At 43.9% G+C, this 25,387-nt stretch overlaps 1 protein-coding gene across 17 annotated transcripts in view; it reads right to left on the reverse strand.

Moving 5' to 3' along the window:
- Window positions 1–25,387, reverse strand: part of rims2a (regulating synaptic membrane exocytosis 2a) — a 144,854-nt gene that overhangs the window by 34,233 nt on the left and 85,234 nt on the right. For 5 of the 17 annotated variants that reach the window (XM_056444733.1, XM_056444730.1, XM_056444737.1 and 2 more), the window contains 9 exons: window positions 22,958–23,088; window positions 22,404–22,596; window positions 21,929–22,082; window positions 21,090–21,116; window positions 19,694–19,762; window positions 16,942–17,080; window positions 16,547–16,648; window positions 8,985–9,170; window positions 7,395–7,501 (listed from right to left, as the gene is read on the reverse strand). In XM_056444733.1, coding sequence (XP_056300708.1) covers window positions 7,395–7,501; window positions 8,985–9,170; window positions 16,547–16,648; window positions 16,942–17,080; window positions 19,694–19,762; window positions 21,090–21,116; window positions 21,929–22,082; window positions 22,404–22,596; window positions 22,958–23,088 — 1,108 coding nt within the window. Of the gene's footprint in view, window positions 1–7,049; window positions 7,083–7,394; window positions 7,502–8,984; window positions 9,171–16,546; window positions 16,649–16,941; window positions 17,081–19,693; window positions 19,763–21,089; window positions 21,117–21,928; window positions 22,083–22,403; window positions 22,597–22,957; window positions 23,089–25,297; window positions 25,346–25,387 lie in introns of those variants that run through there. The other 12 variants (XM_056444735.1, XM_056444734.1, XM_056444739.1 and 9 more) reach the window with 9 other exon arrangements.

The raw sequence follows: 25,387 nt of genomic DNA on the forward strand, positions 1-25,387 counted from the left end.
AACTTCATGTTGATAGAAGAGCATTTGCACATGTCTTTGTGTTAGCTGGAATCTATTTATACAAATGTAAGAGTCGAAGAAGACATTTTGAAAGTAGAAGTATTCTATTTTTATTCATCTTTTTTTTCTGAACTCAAATAGGGCGGCACCTCAACTCTCTATACATTGTGCCCATGAAGGTTATAATATTAAATTACAATCCGGCCCCCACACCCTCTCTCTACCCATGTTCCCTCTGTGTGGGGGGGTCTGCCATATCAATTTCTATCCAGATGCACTAATTGATTATGTTTTGTGTTGGAAAGCGCTCTGAACAACCGGTACACACATCTACTCATAAACTGCTCAAAGTAAGGGGAACATTTAATATTGTCATATAGACGTCGACCACGAAAGGTTACATTGTATTTGTGCTCAAGCATTATCTTTGTTTACCTGTTCATTTGATAATAGTGTTATGTGTGTTTATTTATACACAGCATCACAATCATTCACTCTTGCATTAACCCTGCATTTATTCAAACTGTGCATTTGAACTTATATTCATACACATGTATACTATTCTTCAACAAATAAATGTTTCAGTATAATAATTTGCACTGTTGTTATAAATTGTATTTTTCATTTTTATACTGTTTCATATGTATTGTCATTATATTGTTATATAATGTGTACATATCTATTTGTTATCATTTTACTTTGTTATATATCTCTATCCAGGAATTGGAGCAACTGTAACATTACCCAATAGCCCTGTTGCATCATTTAGGTATTTCTGATATATATTCATAGTTCCCTTGGCGGAGAGAGGGAAGCTTGCTGCTGTGTTTATACCCTCCACCTTAAAGAAGGCGCTTCATTCAGCGGTGATGGAGGGTGGAGGGGATGAAATTAGAATTTGGCTTCTAGACCTGCGGCAAAGAAACCACAGTGTCATGGCAGCCATCCAGATAAATGAACACCATGACAGAGAAACCAGAAGCTTCATCTACACAACCATGAAGAGCACAGACAGCACGAGAGGATGAAGGCGAGCAAAGCGGGGCGAGATATGAGGGGAGGTGGGGGAGGGCAGGAAGATGTACAGAGTCAATAAAAAAGTAGGAGAATGAGGAAAAGAAGAAGAAGAAGAAGAAGAAGAAGAAAGAAGAAAGAAGAAAGAAGAAGAAGAAGGGACAGACCTGAGTTCGTCCAACCTGGTGAGTCCATGTCTTCTGGGATCACATCACAGAATGGACAGACACAGACAGAGGAGAGGAAGGTGGACGTGAGAAGATGCACGAAGGGTAACTGGGGAAAGGGGAGGGGGAGGAGGAGAAGAAGAAGAGGAAGGAAAGAAGGAAGGAGGGCGATCCCATCACTGTGAGCCAGGTTGGAGGAGGGAGAGGAGGGACACGACACAACAACAGTACGACACCACAATGACAAACCACAAGAACACAACGCACAAACAAAATCATAGTTAACACAGAGAACACACACACACTCCACCATGATGGGCACAGTGAGGAGTCAACACAGGAGAGGCTGAGGGAGATGCGGAGCATCTAAAGATTGGAGATCAGAAAGAGGGGGGGGGGGGGGAGCTGCTGCGCTTTAGAAGGAAAAAGAGCTGAAACAGTAAAGAGATGTTAAGATAGAAACACCACACTTCTGGGGATAGGGGGAGGGGGAGGAGGGAGAGGGGAAGAGGAGAAGTGGATGTCACTTGAGTCTGCATGGGGCAACTGTGGGAAAAATATAATAAAATAAAGGCAAAACAAAGCAGAACAAAGCATACGCATACTGAAAGCACAGAGCAGCGAGCCGACGACCTCACCAGGGTCAGCAAGAAATACAGATTTAACCTGAGTAGAGTGCACATTCTCAGTCACACACACACACACACACACGTCAGCTACAGTGTCTGTTTCAAAACAACAAGATGTACCTCTGTTGCTTCTCTGCTACACATGTTCCCCCTCTCCGTGTTATTCCTCTTTTCTTTGGTCCTGCTGCTGACCCTGGAATATTTCTGTCTTCTCTTTCTCTCCAAAGAGCTGTGTTTCCATCGCTCTATCGTTCTCTCTTTGTGGTTCGAGCCACAAAGGATGGACCCGCGTGACCTCAGATCGTGGGTTGTGACCCTGTGACCCCTTCTCAGAGTCCGACTGCCCCCCTCGGGCCACCGGTCTAGACCAGGAGTCTGAACCTGACAGAACAGACAGTGCCAGCTTGGAAGGCAAGAGGAGCCTCCATTAGACTTCATCTTCTCCTTTTTTTGCATTTACCTCAATTATTGCTAGATTAGGGTGAATAATGAAGTGTTACATTAATTAAAAAAAGACAATGTGAGACATCTGCCTCACCGGCTTTCATCTCTTTGTGGCAGCTAACATCATCTCATTAGAGAGTCAAATGATAATCAAGAGAGCAAGTCATTTATTTATTTATTTTTGCATCATGTAGGTCATTGGCATAAGGGAGTAAAATGAGGAAGGAAATAAAATGAAAACTCATTGAGATCGGACATACAACACATCTGCTTTTCTTCTTCCAGAGAAGAAAACCGGGCACACACATATCTTTATCCTGATACCATACCATCCTAAATGTGTGCTTTGTGGTTATGTTCTTAACTCTCAGCTGTGGATCTCTTCACTATTAATCTGCACCACCTGCAAAAAGCTTCTTCACATTGCCCCACGCTCAGAATTCAGTCCGAGGCGTTTTGTTCTGCTGCAGATTAAATGGCCGCTGTGAGAAACTCGTGAACAGCGGATGGAGGTGAGATGTGTGTGATTCACACACCGTCGATGTTGAGCAGCCTCGACCGGCCTTGAGATGGCGTCGAGTGAAAGTAACGAGAGTGGGGTCACGCTGGAATAGAGCATTGTGCCCAGTCAGCCTTTCCAGGACACATGAACAGAATGTGCAGAGGCAAAGACACAGAGAGCAGCCGAGAACCAGGGAGTGTAAAGAGTGACCAGGGAGGGTCTGAGAGAGACCGGAGAGACAGACTGCTCATAGAATCAGATGTTGTAACGTTTAACGACATCACTGTCAAACATCAGTTACAGCCGAGATGATGCGGGCATTGCATGTGAGTCACATAACATAAATATAAAGGGGTGGAGCCGTGTTTCCATGGGAGCACATTAAGCTAAAACACAGCACCTCAAGACACTGGCGGAGTCATTACCTTATCAACACGTCCACGTGGATGACGGCAACTCATCAAACTCCATTTCATGAAATTAAGTACAACATTTTTTTTTTTATACCTTGATCCGTTTTTCAACGCTTAGTGATGACAAAGAGGTTGGAGAAACATCAGCTCCACGCTGCACTGCAAAACCACACCAAGAGAGGAGAGAGAGGATGCCACCCAGAGGCTGACCTGGGTATGACTCATGTTAATCATCTTTTTAAATCCTTCTGTTGGCCAATTCAAAATAGAAAGAGAGATTATATATTTAATGTGTCCAGCTTCTACAGTACAACGGCCAGGTCTGACTTTGGTGAGGCATTATTCCAGCTGATTAAAAAATCCACACAAACTGTGAAAGACAAAACTCTTCAACGACAAGATCACCCATGGCAGAAAAACTGTACAACTTTACACAAGTCCATGAATAGAAAAACGACATATTATTATGTTTTGCTTTGCAGTAAACATTGTTCACATGAAGAATCTCATCGAGGAAACTTCTTTTCACGGCATCTCTCAAGTAGTTTCCCACTTTTCTACCAAAACTCTCAATCCTTTGATCATAGAACAGGGTTCTGAATCAGGCACCTTTCAAAACTTAGTTTTCAGCAATTAAAATAGGTATGTGGGACAGTATAAGTGACCATTGGTAGCTTTTGAACACTTAGGTTGGTTTAAAATGTCTATATAATTAGTCAATGCAACCTTCAACGTATTCCTCTTTATTAAAGTGGCTCAGTTGACAGAGAATTACATGAGTAGCAGATGTGGTGCTTCACTCAGATGATGGATACGTTGTCACAGTTATGCCACAGACTTACCACGAGGCCGACTCATTCTGAGTGTTTCTATTCATTAATGACGAAGTCGCTCCAGATCATCGCCTTGCTCCAACAAAATGCCCCATCAGCATTACCTTCTGCGTGTGTGGCAGTGAGAGTTTTACTGTTCATGGACTCATATGCTTGATTGTGATGAACAATTCAATATTCTATTAAAATGTCAAAATACCACACCCAGGCCAACCAACCTGCGTCAGTGAGGGTGGAGTGAGGCTGTGTCCCTCCGTCAGACAGAGAGCCATTCACCCCTCGCTGCTGGTCCTCCCATGTCACTTCTACAGCGAGACACGCACACACATACAGTACAGATGTTTACACACGCACACACACGCACACACACACCTACACACACACACTGGGCTGCTGGTCTACAGCCATCTTAGAGACCTTGTATTATCAAGAGCAAAAAAAGAATCATTTGTATACCTTAATACAAGGTTATACAAATATTTCAACTCGTTGCCACTTCAGCCCTGACTTCATGGACAGCTTCTCATCAAAGATAATGAACTGCTCCATCTGCTGGCCGACAGAGGTAACAGTCCACGATGGACTACCAAGCAGCAGATTGGGCTCTGCAGTACTTCCACGGCAAAGTGCAATGCACCGAATTCAGCAAACACTACGCTTAATTATTATGTGTTGAGATGCAATAATCAATCTTAATTTTCGGCTTAAAATTTCAAAAAGTCATGTATGATTGAAACTGACAGTCTTAAGGAAGTACTGCAGAGTAATCCATGTCTCATTAAAACAATTAGCACATTTTGCCATGGAAATAAAGTGGAGAGCTCTCTATGAGGTGTAGCTGAGCAGAATTAATTTCTAATCAAATAGAAGGCAGATTCGGGCCATACTGGAGCCGGAGAGGGACAGACCAGCAGAGATCACGACGACAGCTCTCTGTGCGTGTTACCATCAGCTGCAGCTACAACTCTTACATCTGATCACTCCAACTCAACTAACCACACTCAGTCTGTATAATAGATGACATGTAGACAAAGAGAACTGTGCACGGCTAACACGAACGAGGAGTCCCTGAGAGTGGAGAAGCAATGAGAGTCACACATGAAGAACTCGTGTTGACCGAGAAAGCCCACACAGCAAACCCACGCCGTCACACTACTCTGGCTACTTGCCTTTCCTCCCATTTGCCGGTGGGCCTTGGGGTTTGTCCTCATGTGCTGCTAGTGGAGAGAGACAGATGGAGGCTTGTGAAACCCCCATACTGGTAAGTCACATGAACACGGCAACTCATTCCTGTATGTGCTCACACACAGAGGCACATACACAAACACACACACCGCCATCCAAGATGCTGAACACTAGTGGCTAAATGCTATGATGCTACTGTTGCACCATGCATGTGTTATCATAGTATACAGCAGCATTGGGCCTGCAGAACAATGATTTTGACAATTTAAGAAGATAAAATGGCCTTTTCAGAAACGTTCCACTGTTTCCATTGAGTCAGCCAGCACTACATCTCTGGCAGTGTTGAGTAATAGCATCACACAGTCAAAGGACAGGAGCACGCCACAAACACAGATGGGAAAGAAGGAAGTGGAAACTGTGGGGAACTCCAGTTTGTGCCAACAGTCTGGCCGTTCATTGAAGCCTGTGGATGAATGTAAAGAACCCGTACTGTACATCCACAAACCAGGTCAGAACTGAGCTTGTGTTCATAATATATCAATTGAGAACAAGCGTGGACTTATTATGAAATCAAGTAGCATTTCAAGAAAATGGAGAACAACACATTGGGTTTAAAGGCTGTTTCTGTAGTCGAAAGAAAACACACACCTGGGCGACCATTTTGGGGTTTAGATGCCCCAGGCTCCTCCCCTGCTCCCTCTGAGTTGCCACACATAAACACATAACAAACAAGACCATTAGGTATGAATATAGTTTGAAACAATAGCAGGTTTATCAACAGTTCAGCTCTCCTCTGTAACCAGCGCGGAGCAATAACACGATCCGGTCCATTAAATGCTACACACACACACACATGCACGCACACGCACACACACACACACACACGCGCATACACACACACACTTTTGCATTACATAAGCTGAGTGCCATATGGCTTTATGGGAGCTACAGCACAAGGTCAGATCAATACCTCCTGTCACTGTCCTGCAAGGTAAGAGAGAGGAAAAGAAACACAAGCACCAAGTAAGAAAGAAAGAAAGGAAGAAAGGAAGAGAGAGAAGTGAGAAAGAAATGATACACTGTCAGACAGAGAGCAAAAGTAGAAAGAGAAACTGGGGCAGGAAGAAAGAGGAAACAAAGCGATACAAAGGAGCAATGGCGAGGTCCAGACAGAAAGATGGCACAGATAAAGAGGATAGAGCAAATCAGAGAGTGAGGAAGACAGGATGAGAGAGAGAGAGAGAGAGAGAGAGAGACGGGCTGGCTCGCCACTGTACAGAAAACGGGGAAAGCCCTCATGGGCTCTGACGATGATGAAAGAGTTATGCGAGTGCTTTGAGAAGCCCCCCTCCCCCTATCTATCTTTGACCCAGTCATTCTCTACCAATCACTACAAATCTAAAATAGTCTTTGTTTTTCCACTGCGTCTGTTTCAAAGACACGAGTGAAATAACCAACGCTCTTCTTAAGGGACACGCCACAGGAGTTAAAGAAGTGCTGAGGAACAAATTAGACTTTGAATGTCTCTTTGAAAGCATCAAGCTCCTTACCCTGTTTAGTTGAGGCAGAATCATTAGCTTTGGTGGAGTTTCTCAGCAGTCCAAATAGTTCAGATAAATCAATAACTCCAAGACAAATACAAAACACCACACTGGTACCATCAGAAGTAGGATCCAGAGAGGCCTACAGGTCAGCACCACACAGCACATCCATAACTAAGCACAGCTGAAACGGAGGGTTCAAGGAGCACCAAGTGGCCTCCAGTGAAAGCATTGCAGACTGGGTGTGAGCCTTCAAAGTGAGGTGCAGCTCAACCAGCGCACCCAGTCTGAAAGACTAAACCCGCACATTCAGGTACAGACCTTCACTCGGCTGTGATCCTCCGTCTCCATCTTCTGAGAGGGAAATGAAAAAGGAAACCGAGGAGAGGCGTGACGGGTGGAAGGCAAAGTAAACACCAATGCAAAATAAAAACAACGAGTAGAAGTCCTCGCCCTTTAAGATATGATTACTAGCTAATGCGGAAAGATTCCACCTCAAATCAAAATCCGAAAGTAAGAGACGAAGCGGAAAAGTCAGCAACGGCTGTCACATCAAAGCTACTTATCAGCCCCCATCAGTTGGGCCACCAGATAAAAACGATAATATCATGAGGTTCATCGCGTCTTCACCCTGTGATACAAATAGAACACAACAAGGTGACTTACTTCTGTCTTTCCCCGTGGCTGGAAGCGTTGGGAGTTGCCTTCCTCGTCTGTTGGACATGGGGGTACTGGTGGGACTGGTCTGGACTGATCCACTAGGAGGATGAGCCCTACATGACAAGAAAGTAGCGGACAGTGGGGTGAGACACACATTAGTCCAAGATCTGATGGTGGATGCAGCGCCTGGACATGTTGCACCCACATCAGTGTGAAACAAAGTAAAGGTGTTAATAAAAAAGAAAGAAGGGAATTCACAAAGTAAAAATTAACATAAAAACTTTACGCTAAATCATCTACTATTATACCAGTTTAAAAATTGATCTTGGAGATTGGATAACACAATTACTTATTTGGGTCACTGTCATGCTCAAATGGAGATAATCAGTGGCTGAGAGATAATTGTATTTGTTTTATATTTTAAAGCCATATTTAAAAACTGCTAGTGGTCACATAGCTCCATGTGAAGAGTTATTTAAAACAGAAACTATAAAACCAATGCACACAGCGATGAAGTTTGGCACATGGGGGTGGAAGGACACATCAACTGTAAGGGAACTGAGCTGCAATAAAGCTAAAGATGCCAGGTGTGAACCGCATGTGCAGTCGACTCGTCAAGCTGCAAGGAGAGAAGAGTTCAATGCAGGAGCGGCAGAGCAGTGCGACCATGCGTTCAGACCGTCCCCAAAAGGCTTCAAAACAAAAGAAGAAAGGAAACAGAACTGCCATCATGAGGTAGACGGCAGCAGTTGATGTTAGTGATGGAATCAAAGTAAAAAACGTCGGCCCATCACTGCTATACTCACGGCAGCATATGAGCAGTGTGTTCCAAATTAAAACGTCAGCACGCCACCGACGCGGTGTCGGCGGTGCCGTGAACATGGGCAAAGTAAACACAGCACCGGTGCCTTTGGGGACAAAACAGAAAGTGGGTGGTGGTCGTGAGGGGGAGGTGGGGTGAAGTGAGGCGGGGAAGCAGGGTATTGGGAGGGTGGGAGTTAGGTGGTGGTTCGGGTTCATTCTGTGAGTTAGTCAGGCTCAGGGTGTGGGGGGGGGGGGGGGTCTAAACTGGTTTGAGTTCTACAAAGGTTCTAGTGATGCAAACATTTAGCAGAGGTAGAGCTGCTCTGGGGAAATAAACGATACTATTTATTGATTTTTGTTAAACAGAGTTTATGATTTCTAGCTAGTAGTTAGACTTGTAGCTTAGCAAGAGAAAAACACGAGAATATTAAAAGACAATTACTCCTTCGTGTGTAGCTTATTCATGGAGTAAGTGAGCTAACGCTACCTAGCTTATCGAATTATCCTAATGTGAAGCTATTTGGGTAGGCTAGGTGGCTAGGCTAACAACTTGACCTGTATAAGATCTCTGTACGCTATACTGCATATTCCCAGTTAGCAGTGTAATATTAGCCTTAATGAATATTCTGGGCTTTAGTCTAATGACTGGGATTTGTTTCGTTGACTTATTGAAGTGAACGTTTAAATGGTCTCTCCCTCCAGAGTAGCTATGCCTCAGGGAAATGATTGTACAGCTACAACTCCAGTCTGCTTCTGTGCTATGATGGTTAGCGTCTCCGATCTGGGTCACACCTCGTCAAGGCAGGTGAGGGGGGGGCGGACCTCCCAGATGGCAGAGACGGCATGGACCTCATGAGCGAAGAGTCGTGGGGGCGTTCAGTGGAGCGCGAGCGGGACGTGGGCCGCTCTATAGTGGGCCGCTGGTCTGCAGAGCGGGACCTGCTGTGATACTCGTGTCTATCCATGGCTCCGTGGTTCCTACAGAGGTTATTGAGAGATAGGCAGGCACTCAGTGAGGCCCCAGCAGGGCAGGGACAGTATGCTAGGCAGGGTGGACAGTATGGAGGGCAAAGAAACGTGCAGCACCCTCAAAACTCCTCCAAAGTGCATGTGTTTTAGTAACATACCTGTTTTTTTGTTGTTGCACATTTCAACCCATTTACTACAAATCAAATATTATAATTTACACTGCTAACTATTTTACATATCATACAGTGCAATTTCAAACTGTTTTCCTGCCTTTAGTCTAGAAATGCAATCAGAATGAACATTGTGTATGCTACAGTTATGGTTCAATTTCAATTCAATTCATTTTATTTTGTATAGCCCAATATCACAAATTAGCCTCAGAGGACTTTACAATCTGTACACATACGACATCCCTGACCTTTGACCTCACATCGGATCAGGAATGACTCTCAAATAGAAAAAAAAAATTCACAGGGAAAGAAAGTGAAGAAACCTTCAAGAGAGCAACAGAGGATGAACAGAAGAAGAGATGTCATGTGTACAGATGAACAGCGTTACATAAACGTTCAATGAATATGACAGAATGTATGTATAATTAGCAGTAGGCATGAACCACGATCCAGACCTCCACAATCCATGAAACAGAAGGAGGTAGAGGGGGGGAGGGGGGCATCAGCAGGGCCATGGCAGAGGCATCGTGAAAGAGGCCAGACCAATGAGGTTGGCCCTTGAGGCAGAAGGCACAGAGAAGGAAGCAGGGCCATTGGGAAGGAGGCCAGGTCTAGGCCAGAGGCTGGGTGCAAGAAGCAGGGGCAGAGACCCGGACCAGCTTCAGACACAGCAAATGGACCTTATGAGACGAGAAGTCACAAAGACTCCGGGGAGGAAGTAGAGTTAGTAATGTGTGATGGAGAGATGTAAATTCATCCATAAGTAAAGAGAGAAGAAAAGATAGTTGCTCAGTGCATCCTAAAACGTCCCCCGGCAGCTATAAGCCTATAGCAGCATATCAAGGGGCTGGACCAGGTGAACCTGATTCAGCCCTAACTATAAGCTCTGTCAAAGAGGGAAGTCTTCAGTCTACTCTTAAACGAGGTGACTGTGTCTGCCTCCCGGACTGAAGGTGGAAGCTGGATCCATAAAAGAGGAGCTTGATAACTGAAGGCTCTGGATCCCATCCTACTTTTTAAGACTCTAGGAACCAGGCCCGGGGTGGGTAATCGGGAGAATCGGGAGAGTTCCCGGTGGGCCGCTTCACTTCTGGGCCGGTCGAGAATTGTATTTGTTGACATTTGTCACGTTAGTCCATCTTCTCTTAAAGTGGGCTACACACGTTCCGCATTCTGACACCGCAGCCTCTGCATGGGTTGTACCATGCGAGGAAGTTCACCCCTCCCAAATAATAGAGTTGGTTCAGTCCATTATGGAACCAACCAACTCAATTTGGGAGAGGAGCACTTCCTAATCGAGTTGGTTCGGCCCTTCGCCGTCTTTTCCAAAAAGTTCTCAGCTCCTGATAGCTGGGCCGGCCCGACCGCAACGATACGCGTCAGGGAGGATGGACGGGAGGAAGAGGGCAGGAGAGGCTGAAAAAGCCAGGTTGATAAAAAGAAAGGCATTGGAGCCTCCTCCAATGCCTTTCTTTTTTTCAACCTGGTTTACAGATTTATTTTCAAGAGGACATACACAAGTGGCAACTGGTAAAGAGAGACAAAGGCCTAATGATTAGCAACATAACTATTTGGCTAACTTTGTAGCCTTGATTAATATCATTGTAGCGTTGTCAACCTATTCCCAAGCAAAATATTAAATTGAATTAAAATATTAGCCTTTTTATATCACCCAAAATATGGCGATCCATAGACTTTGCAAATATTATGGAAATATTGATATATACTATTGATATTGAAGTATGCAGTAATATGACTCTTAATTTTTCTTTGTAGCTTCGGAGCAACATAGTCTCCTGCTGAAAATGATGAGCCCGACATTTGCAATGAGGAGGCCATGACGACAGGGACAGGTAGAGAGGATAACAGAGGAAACAATATGAATTAAAGTTATATATTCTAAGAAAGAGCAGTATATGACAGTACTTGATGAACCAATATGCATTGTTTGCTCAGAAGTGGGTGTAGTAAAGGAGTAACCACCAATAGTCACCACTATATAATACACATGCAGAAAAATGATAATGACAATGACCATGCCAATGACGGCCCCCATGAGGTCTCACTCCAACAAATCTGGCCTACTGCCTAATCTGAGTCTGACACCCCTGCTATGCCTTCTGCCTTTTTTAATGTTATGCATATTTTTTGTTAACTTCTCATCTTAAGTGAATTATTATTGTTGTATTTAACCTTTACATTATTTGTTGGACCATGGTATTAATAAAAGAACTACAGGATAGTAAGAGCTGAACTGTTGCTTCATTTATCCAATTTCCACTACCATGAAAAAAGTGGGCTGGTCTTGAACCTGAAATTCCCGGGCTGAAAAGTGGCCCCACTCCGGCCCTGCTAGGAACCACAAGTAGCCCCGCATTTAGTGAGCGTAGCTCTCTAGTGGGGCAATATGGTACTATAAGCTCCTTAAGATATGATGGTGCATCACCGATCAAGGCTTTGTCGGTGAGGAGAAGGATTTTAAATGTGATTCTTGATTTTACAGGGAGTCAGTGCAGAGCAGCTGATACAGGAGTCATGTGATCTCTTTTCTTAGTTTTAGTGAGAACACGAGCTGCAGCATTCTGGATCAACTGGAGGGGCCTAAGAGAGTTATTAGAGCAGCCTGATAATAAAGAGTTGTATTATTCTAGTCTAGAAGTAACAAACGTGTGAATCCGTTTTTCTGCATCTTTTTAGAGACAAGATGTGCCTGATTTTTTAAATGTTACGTGGATGAAAAAATTTAGCACTTGAGATCTGCTTCACGTGGGAGTTAAAGGACAAGTCCCGATCAAAGATAACGCTGATTCGTTACAGTGGTGTTGGATGCCAGGGCAATGCCGTCTACAGAAACTACATCACCAGATAATGGTAAAATTTCCTGACACTCAACATATATTATGTCAAATATATCTATTTGACATAATATGACCACCAAAATACTTACCAAAAAATTAATGTATCTTAATCTTGCATGTTAGGTCGAAATCACACATTCAAAACCTACTCTGCTTTGGAAACAGGTCTGCTGTTATTTTAAGTACATGTGATTTATATACAGTACATTCATGTACGGTCCTTTAGAGTGACAACATGAAAATATTCAACATCTCTCGGGGAATAAAAGGTGCATTCTATGTGGTCTATGGGTCCTGTAGTGAATTATAAGGGAGGCAGGAACCTTGTGCTGTCTATACGTGGTGAGTGAGTGATCATTTACAGTCTGTTTGAGGTAGAGTGAGATGTGAGGGTGAAGTGCATCTTTACATTGCTTTTGGTTTGTCATATCTGTTAATGCACAGCCATAGTAAGTACCGTTGGCACATTGAGACTTAAGGCAACATCGTGTTGATCTGAATAGCTGGAGGAAAGAAGCAGGTCAGGCGTCTCAACCAAGAAAATAAATCTTTGATCGTGTACATGGATATTATTCGACTTTGCAGGGAGAAAATAGGAAGATGAAAACATTTTCGTAAAAGTTCATCACACTGCACATATCAAAAAATAAAGACAATATTCAGCATTTTAACGCGAGTGGTCAGGAGCATAGAGACGTTTAGAGCATGCACACTGGAGAAACTGTAAAAGTTCATCTTTTGTTTTTCAACAGTTTAATAAAACAAATAGTATTTAACTTATTATCCTAAAGCAGAGGAGACATGTTGGTGTCCTAAAGATACAAATAGCTGTGAGCTGCTACTAATAAGGTTGATAGACACTAAAAGACGTTTTCGGAATTGTAACTTGTTCTGGGAATATGGAAGATGTTCTTTCACATTGGAGTCATTTGAATCATTTAAATGTTTAATTAAAATGTCAATCATGTCATAGTCTTGTAGTGTCTGTAGCCTTTTGCAGTATGAACAGTTGTCCAGTAGAGGAGATGTCCTTCTTGTCTCTGATAGCTAAACAAATGCAACCAGCCTTTAACATTCTGCAACCATTCACACTGATGGTCAACATAATCATAAGTGGATTCACATCAATGGCCAAGGATGTATGGGTAATATGAAGGTTATATCTGCTTCATATCAGGTGTAATTTGATGGATGTATGTGGCAGACCGCACTGCTCACGACGATATCACTGGATTCAACACGAGTCCAAAATAGTAGTTTCTCAACTTGGAAAAGCTGCTTTCCTGATGCGTAGGTGCTGTAGACTTTGTCCCACTCAAGGTAGACTCTGGGGCGATGCACTTAAACAGAACCATGAAAACATTGTCTCATGTTCTGAGGGGAAATCACCAGAAACTAAGACACTTTTCAAAATGCTTAGACTCCGCTGCTCATCTTTGTCCCCTCTTCCATTTGCCTTCTGTTTATTTTCTCTGACCTCATTTTGTGTCAGTTCTCAGTGCTGTTTTGCTCTGCCTGGTGCAGAGAGAAACAAACTGTATCCGTATGACGAGAGGAAGGAAATCTATCCTCTGTGGATAACAGCGAGACGCTGGCCACTTTCCTCTCTCTGTCCGCTCAGGCAAAAAGACAGGGGGAGAGAGAAGAAGACGGAGGGCTCTCGTTAATCTGACTATCTGGGCTATCGGCTGAGCCTCAAGTCGAGCCAAGCCGGGCCTCAGGGAAACATTGTGACACTGTAATAAAGTCCGTCAGGCTCTCGGGCCGAGTTCTAAGGACTCATCACTTTTTTCCCCCCTCTTGGAGCGGAGAGCAATGGCACAAGCGTCACGTTATTCCTGACTGAAAGCCAGATGGCAGCAGGCGAAAGATTGAAGACAGAATAAAGTGGAGTCATTTACAGCATTTCTCAGGGGGGGACGGGGTTACTTTTTATTTTTGTATTGGTGCAAGTAGGCCTTTCCATGGTTGCTCGGAACGGCCTGGCAGCCCAATTCCGGGCCAAACGCTCGAAGTCAAAGGGCAAAACATGGAATTTACTAAACTACTGTGCAGCCGAGAGCAATGCATTGTACAGGTGATACGCAGCTGCCAATAGCATGTCAACATAAGTGACAGCACTCCAATTCACACACACCATTGAGCAACATACTGCTGTTGGTATAATGTGCATGGGGACATAAACAGGGACATCAACAAATAGACAGGAAGGTGCTGGCCAGCACTTAACCCAACGACCAGGGGACATAGAGCTCTGAGGCCTCCACATACAGAGGCAGTTGTGTAATAGATTACCCTTTCACATCTACGCAACTTCAGAGCCGTGATGACGCTTTTAAGCAAAACACGATATCGAGACCAGATATAATTTGCTGTCATCACGTGTACGATCACGGGTAAATTAAAGACGGACGAGGGGACCACAAGATGGCGGATGCACGGATGCAACAGCAGTGCATGGCAATACCTCTCGAAGTCATAGTCGGAGGAGGAGGAGTAGGCGCCCTCAGAATAGGCGCGGGCCATCCGAGTGGACCGCAGTAACCTGACTGCTTCCTCTCGGCAGATTGGGTACACGCCATGGTTGCGGCTGGCGGGAAAATATCAACAACTGGTCAGCATTTCACTTCTTCCCCCGTCTACATGAAACACACAATAACCTGCAAGGGAAGACAACTTGGAGGATACCACGTTGTTCCCCATCACACACTGTTCTCTGCCTGGAAACCCTACAGATCCACAGTGATTACATCTACACTGAATCCTGACGCTGAGTGTCAGAGGAGGAAATCCCCTCTGCTGGACAACACCTCACAACCAACGGACACTCATCCATCTTCAGTATTGCCGGAGTCACTCTTTTGCTGGTCAACACGGGAAATGTGTGGAGAAATGTTCACATGACGATGCCTGAGGTGATGAAAAGAGAGAATAAGCAATGCTGATACCGGATGGATGAAGTGTACTCGTGTTTTTAATGTACTCTACGACACACACACACACACACATAACGTATATATTTGATCTTTTGCAGAATATATATATACTGAACACAACACAATGCTGATGTCACTGACAATGGCCAGATCATGTGAAGCGTTCACTTCAGTGCATCCAGAAAACCACGTTAACTACAGTGATTGAAAACATGCCATCGTGTCAGTGCCTTGTGTTCAACAACCAAATGGAAGATTTCCTCAAAGAAAATAAAGGGGTTGCAGGGGTTGAAGTTGAGATGAGGCGTCATGCATGATCAGGTAAAAGTCTACCTGGGGTCGTTTTGAGGATCATCGATAGGCTGAGTATGTCTGGCTGGAGGTAGGGTGAGAAAATGGCTGCGACCACATGGAGGGAGGAGAGAAGACAGAGATGGATCTGAGATGGCGCCGAGGAGAAGGAGGACGAGGAGGACGAGGAGGAGGAGGAAGAGGAGGAAAGGAGAGACACAGAATCATAGGCAGACAGATGGAGATGTGAGAAAACAAGGGGAAGAGAGATTTCTTAAAGAAACAACGACGTAAAGAGAGTGAAAAAGCTCGTTGGAGAGGTTGATGTGACAGTTTCAAAGTGGATCATAAACAGGCGAGGGAGATTAGAGATGCCTCGGTTTCCCCACACTGACAGATGAAAGTGGTACTGGCAGCATTCAGGGTCCAAACACCTAAACCTGCTGGGTGTCACTTCAGACCGTGTAGGCCTACATTACATACGATTTCTTCTTTTACAGGCACAACATTTCAAAAAGTAGGAAAATATAGGCAGAAAGACATGTGAAAAAACAAGATTTATTTAAATGTCTTATAATGTCGGAGTTCTGGCACATTTCCAAATTCTCCGTGACTCAATAAATAACAATGTTAATTAAAACAGCAGAAATACACTCATGTGTCCAAGACAATTTAGATAAGTGCATTTTCTACGTCTGACACTGATTTAGGCCGAGCTTCAGAAATATCAAATAAACTTAATTGGACTGGGGAAAGTAGCTGAGGCCTGGCACTGCCAAAGGCTGTGATTGGAATCTCGGAGCAAAGTTTTCCAACCCTCACAGAAAATAAGTGCTGATGGGGGGATAACTGACCACATCCCCTTGACCACCTTTTCCATAAAGATAGCGAGATACATGCAAATGATGCATGCTGTATGCAGCATTTGAAGCACTGGAAACTTCCCAACCGTTTTTTATATAAGATTAGTAAGTAAGTAAACATTAAGTGTAGGCGTGCATCAAACACCTCCCTGCATGTCGGCTCACCAGCCACCACCTGTGCTTGCCAGCATCTGCTTCATGCATGCCTGCGTGTGAGCATGCATCCACTGTACACCAGTGTAAGCTGGAGCGCGCGTGTGTGTGTACCTGTCAGGTGAGTAGTGATCTTCGGACACACTGTGGTTGTCCACTCTAGTGGAGGAGCTGTACTGAGAAGGCCTAAGGTCAAAGGCTGGGTCCAGACTTCTGCTGTGTGACAGAAGTGAACCTGATCACCCCTCATGTAGTTTCCACCACCACCCACTGACCCCTAATGGCCAAGAGGGGGGTGGAGGGGGCACATCGGCTCATGTTTATGTGGGGCACTATCATACATCCATGTTGGGCTATCGATGTGCTATTTAGAAGGCGGTACCTAAACCCTGTAGTCCTTTCAGGAAATTAAGGCTAGAAAGGACTTCAACAGGGTGGTAAATACATCTTCATCGAAAACCCCCCAAAAAACACAGAGTTCCCACCCAGAAATCAAGCCCAGTAGTTACCTGGAGGGTGGGGGGACGCTGGGAGAGCGCGACCGCGCCCGGTTAATGTCGTCCGACCGAGAACAGTGGTTAGACGACATCACCTGCTCGGGGACGGACAGCGTGGAGCTCTGGAAGTCTCGGCCATTCGTCCGGTAGTCTGCAAAGAACAAAGGGAAGGAGGGATGAAGAGGGAGTTATTGTTCCTGTCATATTATTCTGACACCAAAAGCACTGCAAGAAAAATACAATGTAAACAATAAATTACTTTGCCAATTTAACTTTAATACCTTGTGAGGTATCTGGCTAAATCTGCTGCATTAGAGAGTGAAAAATAAAAGCAGCTAACAATGCAGATGTAGTTTAATAGTTTAGTTACTGTCTTTAATAACTTAGAGGAAACAGACCAAACTTTATAAAACGTGTGCTAAAGTGCTAATCTGCAGAGGCAATGCTTTTTATTTTTCTCCCCATTATGCTGAGTCTCTGTATTCCAAAAAACTCATTTTTAATAAAGGTGGAATTTATCTGCGGTGTTAACATTGTGCATTAAATATGAAAATAGCCTTTGAAAAAATATCATAAACATTATAATGAATGTTCTCTGCGAGGCTGACTGGTCCATTGAACTTGAAAGAGTTCATTAACCGATAATCAGACGTGGCTAGTAGCGTTAAGGTCAACGCTTAGCACTATTACACTTGATTATAGTCAATAGAGTGTATCTAGCACATTAAATTAGTCAAGGAAAACACTGAATCAATTGTTGGAAAAGTAGGAAAGGGAAATAATGTTATGTTAACCTTCACTTTGGAAAGTTAGACTGAAATATGATGAGTTAATACAAATATTCATACTAAATAATATAACCTGATCGCAAGTGGACTCAAGTGCTGACATTCTAATGATTTCAGACCATTTTTATGCCAATTTTAATGATGGTTAAAAAGGAGAAGCTATTGTGACGACCCTCTGTGCCTCTGGCTCGTGTCCCTGCAGGTGGGCGTGGCCAAGGATCATCACAAGAGTGGAAACACCTGAGGTAATCAGCAGTACTGGCAACACCTGGGCCTTGTGTACCAGTGCTGCATTTAAAGGCCCTCTGGTCTCAGGAGCTCTCTCTCTCTCTCTGTCCTGAGACCCCGTTTGGCTGTCTGTAGTAGAGTATGGTTTGACCCGTCACTATACAACATATCACACACACTTCCCACGCATGCACTGAAACTACTGACTCCACACGCCACTAATTATTCTACTAAAGTTATGTTCTGCTACCTAAGTTAAATAAAACCCTTTCTGTTGACTACAACTTGTGTGTATCCTCCTTTTGTTGTCATGGCCGTGGGGTCCGCTTCGTGACAATATATATAATGTTATATTAACAATAAAAGTACTTCATCGTGATGCAGATTCGATTTAAAAAGGAACACATCTGCCATTTCTAAACAACAACAACAGCTCCATCACAGAGCAGTCAAACACCATCAGAGCCAGAAACAGCTATTCTTCCTCTTGACATGCTGCCTGATGCAGGACAGTTCGTCTGTGCATTAATTACTCGTGACAGTCCACCTATGATGTACTGTATGTACCAGACAATTAAAGACCAGGTAGTTATTATACCAGGAAATAAAATGCAATAAAAAATGTTTCTCTTCCTCGTCTGAAAGTTATAGTGTCAGCAGTTTTAAGGGACAGTTCACCCCAAAAAGCATGTCCTCCTGCTCAGTGATTCAGTTTGAATAACTAGGTCATGATTTATGGAAAGAGGCATTGCTGTTAAAATTATTCATATGTGTTGGCACCATATAGTCATATTATATAGGAGGAAAAGAAGACATCTCTATCTCCAAAGCTAAGCAACTTACACTAAAACTGTCTAGATTGATGAACAGCCCTAAAGCCACGAGGACAACAATGTATATTTTATTTTGGGATGAACTGCAGGGTAAACTGAGATGGAGCCTGTGTGACCAGACCTGAAGGAAGGGGTATTCCCTTCACTGTGAACTGAGTGAAGGTGAATCCCTGGCATGAAGAGGCAGTGAGGGGCTGATGAGAATGTTAAGGAGGCTGGACTGGAGGGGGATTCCCCTCAACTACAGTATGATCAGAGAGCCCAGGGCCGATGCTGTCTGTGTGTCAAGACAGGCGTTCTGAATCTATTCCCTGCTCTCTGTCTCTCCTCTCCTCTCACGTTCTATCCTTCTCTTTGTCTCTGCGGCCTGGATCCGCTCACTGAAATGTTCCTGCGGTATTTAAGCAAAAGGACAAAAAGAACGGTCTTCATTGAAAGAGAATAACAAAGATCAGACTGCAAGATTATCTTTTTCTTGAGAAAGACAAAGAGTGTCTCTATGTTTTCAGTTGGTTTTGCTGCAGCATGGTTTCCTCCCAGGTTGATATCGAATGTGAGCAAATACACTGTTCAGCTTTTCTTTCTGCCTCTCTGGCTGCTCACAGCATTGCGGAGCTTGTCGTGTGATGTGCAGCGTGGGCGTGCTGCTGGAGCCTCGTGAGCAGACGACATCTCAGTGCTCCCTCGCTGAGCTGCTGCTGCTGATGGGCTGCAGCATTTCACCTGCTTATGTGACACTAAGCAGCAGATAACTTCACCACCGACATTTGACGGGTGGTGGCATGTAGGTGGTGAGGTTAAAAACATATAATAACATCTCAAAACTATGTTGTTACTTTACCTCCAGACGGTTTCATTTTGCTTTACAGATTTCATGCACATGCGAGTCTTGTTAATACGACCTTAATATATTACCTGTTATTACCCCAACACCGTCTTCACAATCGTAGTCTGAGATCTCACTGTCGCTTATCCTTTGGGATCCTACGAGATAAAGAGACAGAGAGAAACATTGGAAAACACACGAGACATTTTCATTCCCTCGTCCATCTATTCCCCCATTTTCTTTTTGTATTACACCTCCCTAAGATGTGCACCCTTCCTCACACCACAACAACAAACGGTGCCGCAGGAGAGCGTTTTGGATGACTTGTGTGAAATGTACGCATCACCTGAAACAACGCCGCATTTCACTGATCCACGGCTACCAAAAAACTCACAAGCAGTCTTCATCTGAACTTTGAGGTTATACGTTCACTCATTCAGTTTGTCTGTGACGGTGGAGGTGAGGTAAGGGATGTGGCATTACAGCCGTTTCTTCATCTTCCACGGAAGCCTTATTGCCCTTCCTGAAGTCCCCCAACACACACACACACACACACCGTCTTTACCGTTCAGTCAACTTAAATCAAGCGGACTCGTGTGCTCTATCAGCACGAGTGCTGCACTCAGCTGCTCCAAACCTCTCATCCCAGTTGGCTGGATACTTTTTACAGCTGTCAGCTCTTTCACCTCACACTCACACAAACTGGTGGGGGGAGGCGAGCGAGCCTTAAGTGTGTCGTCGGAGCTGTACAGTGAAGCGGTACAGTGAAGCAGTGCTGCGTCGACTACAGTCTGACGCACGTTCAGCAGCATCTGCTCTCAGGATGGAGAGAGAAGGGCCACACAATGAGCGATTTCTGGGGTGTGGTTAGAGAAAATACGACACCCGCTAAATAATGTATGAATAAAGATAATGAACTGGTTCTTTTTTCTGTTTCTCTAATTTAATAAACCACCACTGTTTTTAAGTAGTAGCGTCATCTAATGTCGCCCGTGATCAAGAACACTCAACACACACCAACACAAGCAGTAGGATGGGCTGCAGAGTTTGACAAAAGCATTGTGTGCATTCTTAAAAGGGGAAATGCTGTTAATGGCCAAAATAATCAAGCAACATGACAGAGGAAAGGCAAGTGGTCAAAATCAAAGCATAATGTGTCTGCCAGGACTGGCAGATTGCCTGGTTTTTAGCAGGATCTGGTTTCTGGGTTGCAGGATGACATTGTGAGGTAGTTCACATGGGGAGGAGACCACTGTGTCCTTAATCCCTGTTTCCCTGGAGCGTGCATGTGTCCGAGACCCTGGATGTGGTGTAAAAGTTCGACACCAGCTCCCCTCATTAAACTCCATGTAAGCAGAGACATGCACCCTTCATGGGATAAATGGACAGGGTTGGAGAATCAGGCCACAATGATGCGTCTTTGAGGAGCACAAGAGAACACTGAGGACACAGAGCTCCGGAGAGCAGCACTGGGGGGGGCTTTACCTGAGTTGTATGAATATGAGCCTTTGTCTGTAAAAGCAGAAGCAGTACAGTTGATGTGACATGCAGGACAAACACAAAATATGAAAAAGACTTCATTTACTAAAGCAGGAACAGAAAGCCAGTGGGGCAGAGCGTGGACTATAATGGACCCTACAATGTATAAATGAGATCGATATCTAGAGCTTGGTCAAAAACAATCTGGAACCATTGAAGCCTAAATTGATTTGATCCTGACTTCAGCTACATGACGTGGTCTTTGTATCCGGGGTGTTCCTTCATGCCAGCTCTGACAAGTACAGTGACAACAACAATGTCTCAACAAACCTTTTGTTATAAAGACCTGCTCAGACTGCCTGTGGAACAAGTGTTTGAGTGTAAAGGACTTCTTAGAATAGGAGGAAGGAATCCTGCCTCTGACATGAAAACTGACTGCAGTCATTTTTTTAATTCACATTTTCTTAGTGTGTACTAGTGTAGACAAGATTGTTAATTAAGTTTAGAAATGTAGCCACACAGTTTAATGTCTTTGGTTTTAGTTGTAGTTATTATGTAAGTGCCATAGTTTGTGAATGTTACATGGCATGACCCTTTTGTCAAACATTCTGTTATGACTTGCCAATGAATGTCAGCTTCCCGGGCGCTTCACCGCAGCCCACTGCTCCTTAATAACTAAGGATGGGTTAAATGCAGAGAAATAATTTCCCCTTGGGGATTAATAAAAGTGTATATTAAATCAGTCAGAGGTGTGTGACAGTGACAGGTGTGTGTGTGTGTGTGTGTGTGTGTGTGTGTGTGTGACAATGACAGGTGTTTGTGACAGTGACAGAGGGGTTACGCACTCTGGAGCCGTCGCGTTGGACTCTCTCCGTGGAGCTGCCGGCGCTGTGTGTTCGGGGAGGCCCGTGGGAGTGGGATGGAGGACACGTCGTGGGTTTGCAGCTTGTACCAGTGCGGCTCGTCGTCCAGGAGAGCCGTCTCGAGCTCAATGAGGATCTGCAAGGGGTTAAGAAAAAAGTAGAAGAAAAAGTCAAAAATATCTTCACTGAAAATGGTAGCAAACTTTAAAAAAAAGTTTTATTATGACGTAATTACACGCACTAGGGCCACAATAATCACTTACTTCAGTTCAAAACAATCTTTAACCCTATTTAATTATCAGTTTTACACAGTAAACAAAAACACCAAAGCTCATTGTGCGTGTCGGACAAGCTCTGGACCGCCACAACCCTTATCGAGGGGCGTGGCCTCATTCCAGAGGATTAGCTGAGATACTGTCAGTGAGTGTCCATGGTGTGTGGGCTTTGGGTTTCTTACCTCTCCCAGGAATTCGCTCTCCTCCTCCCTCACCCTGGCTTGGTCCCACAATGTGATCTCCAGCATGCGCTCCCGAAACTCCCGCTGGTGCACCGGCGAATACATAAAGGTCTGGTTCCATTTGGGCTCTAAGGATTTCTTTACCGTTTTTGTTCTCCTCTTGCTTTTGTCGCTGGAGGAACAATAATTCAAACTGTTTTTATTTACAACCATGATAGAGGAGAGCCACGAATACAACAGATCAATAACACGACACAGCACAGAGCACATCACCGTGGCATGCTGAGGATGGCAATGAGATGGCAAGGTGAGGAGAATGTCTCCAGTGCATAAGAAACAACTGCTTAACACACATCCACTTCAATCCCAACAGGCTTTCCTAAAGCTAAAAAACAATGACACATGACCTTGTGACATCACATCAATGTTCCAAACACAAAATCCCTTTTCACAGACATATAATAACTCAGTTTGTCGTCGTGTGATGTACGGAGGAAATGAAAGTGACATTAAATGACTGTGGAGGGTACAATGGTAACTGTGTCTCCTCTTACCTTCTATCAGGGAGGAAGTAGATTTTGACGTAAGGGTTCCTGGGCCGACCGTCTTCCCTGGCTAGCAGGTCTTTGGCGCCCAGGATGGTGACAATTAGCTGATGGCCCACTTTGTCATACCACAGTTTGACCTGTAGGGGCAGAGCAGAGACAGCCTGCTGAGGGACTGATCGGGGTCAACAGGAACACAGACACACAGAGGTACTAATGCAGGAGAAGACAAGAGTATCAAATTAGAAGTGAAGTTACTACAGGAGCACTTGTGTCTTCTTTTACTGGGAACACTCTCGTTCCAGGGACAGTTTTGGACTCCATCATTGAGTCTTCTCCTGTATTTACCCTTCAAGGAAGAGGAGGAACGTGTCTACCTGCTTGGAAGATGTCCAGTCACATGCTTGGTGGCACAACTTATCAAAGTTTAAAGAGATAGTTCAGATTATGTACTTCCATAGTCACTTTACCAATACAGTTGCTCTTCTTCTGTACAACGGGGGCCTTGCGACCACCATGTAAGTGATACACTAACTATGTACCTCATACAACCCCTTTTAAATATAAATCCGAACTATCCCTTTTAGTGCTCATAAAACATGGACTTACTGTATCAGTGTAAATATGGTATGAAGATGCTAAAAATGTGATATTTGAGTCTATATGGTTAAAAATCCTGCTTTAATGAAAAAAGTGTTTTTCTGCATGGTTCTATTGCATATTGGGGTTTTTTCGGGGGTTTTCTATTACGATAAGTGTTGTAAAATTAATTTGTTTATGTTGGTCATTAAAAACTTCCCCTGCAGGGATGAATAAATCTTATGGAATGGAAGTGAATGATTTTGGCTCGTTTCCACTGAAGGGAATTGAAGTGAAAAGCTAAAGTCACCACGATGCTCTAAAATGAACAGTGTGCTCTGTTGAAATGACACCGTGGACCAGTGATGATGCTGGCTCTATGAATGTTCTCTCAGATATGCAATGGGCATTGATATGGAGAAATCAATCATGCTGTTGCAAGAGGAATCGAAGACAGTTCACACTAAAAGGGAAGTATGGACTCCAAAGGAAGACACTTAGAAGAAGAAGATACTCCAACCGAGGCCTCACAGAAAGTAGATGGAATGAGGAGTACAACTTCTAAGCTTCTGTCCATACTTCATTGAGAATATGATTATGGAAAGGGTCTGCGCCACTTCAAATAAAAAAGTAAAACTTCCAGCTATGCATGCAGCAACGCAAGAAAGAGCATTCAAGACAAGTCAGTAGATTTCATGTAGGCAATAACAGACAGCAGAGGGCTTATGGGAAGACAAATTGTACCAAGTAAACTCCAAACTTGTAATATAGTGCTCTGTCTTTGAGTGGTAAAGTATTTAGGAATAGATTCACCTTGGAATCATGTTGATTGTATTATGAGTGACATGAAGTTCTCAAATATACAATGTGTCCATCTTATAAAGAATTAACTGAAAAATACAAGCTTTTCTAAAAGTACACACATGAACACACACAAACATACAAAATCCACTTATTGACCTCCATTCAAATGCCATATAATGTCTTCAGAGTCTAAATTTGAAAAATCACACCTGCATGCTCTACGCATAATGACAATATCCTTCCATCCGATCCATATAAAAAAATATTTTGTAGGTAAAACAACACACTGTTACAGTGTCAAAGCAATAGTGTTGACCTTCAAGCTCCCTGAATCGAGAATACAGATTCACACAAAGTGATTATACTGCGCCTTATTAACCAAAACCGAGAGAAAAGGCTCAGTGATATCAAAGAGGACGGATTAAAAGAGTAAAGGAAAACCGTCAAAGCTTTGTTCACTTTTCTATTTTGGAGGTACAATTTGCTTAAACTCTCACCTGAAAGTGAAATGTTGGTGACCTCTGTATCTTTTCACTGCAACATGAAACTCCACCACGAGCTGCTAATAACACAACTACTGTAGCTGAGTGCAGAGTCAACCAAGCTGGGTTCATGTCCCTTGAAAACAACACAAGGTCCTTTGTCCTGAGGAGGTTCAGGGAGACACCCTCCTGCATTGCCACAGATGCACAACTGTTTGACACAAGGTCAGTTACTAGTGTCCAATCAGGCAATGGAAGAGCGCCTCTTTAACATGTGCAGATTAGTCCAGCATGCATAACCTAGGAGGAATGAGGTGAAGGGGTTAAGATGAGATAGAGACTCTCATCATAACGGTGACACCAAGAAATCAAATTGAAGAGAATGACACAATGCACTGAAGCTGCCATTCCCAAAGTATGGAAACAGAAAGTCAGCCAGTCAACAGTCAAATAGAGATGGTGCCCTTGAGATGGGGCCCGTTACCTGGACCCTAGGGGCAAAAGGCGTTGTTCTTCTACTAAGGCTTTGGCTCTGGATAAGCAAAATTAAACAGCAAGAAAAAGAAGAAAAAAA

The sequence above is a fragment of the Pseudoliparis swirei genome, chromosome 22 (genome assembly GCF_029220125.1).
Source record: "Pseudoliparis swirei isolate HS2019 ecotype Mariana Trench chromosome 22, NWPU_hadal_v1, whole genome shotgun sequence".
Lineage (NCBI taxonomy): Eukaryota > Metazoa > Chordata > Actinopteri > Perciformes > Liparidae > Pseudoliparis > Pseudoliparis swirei.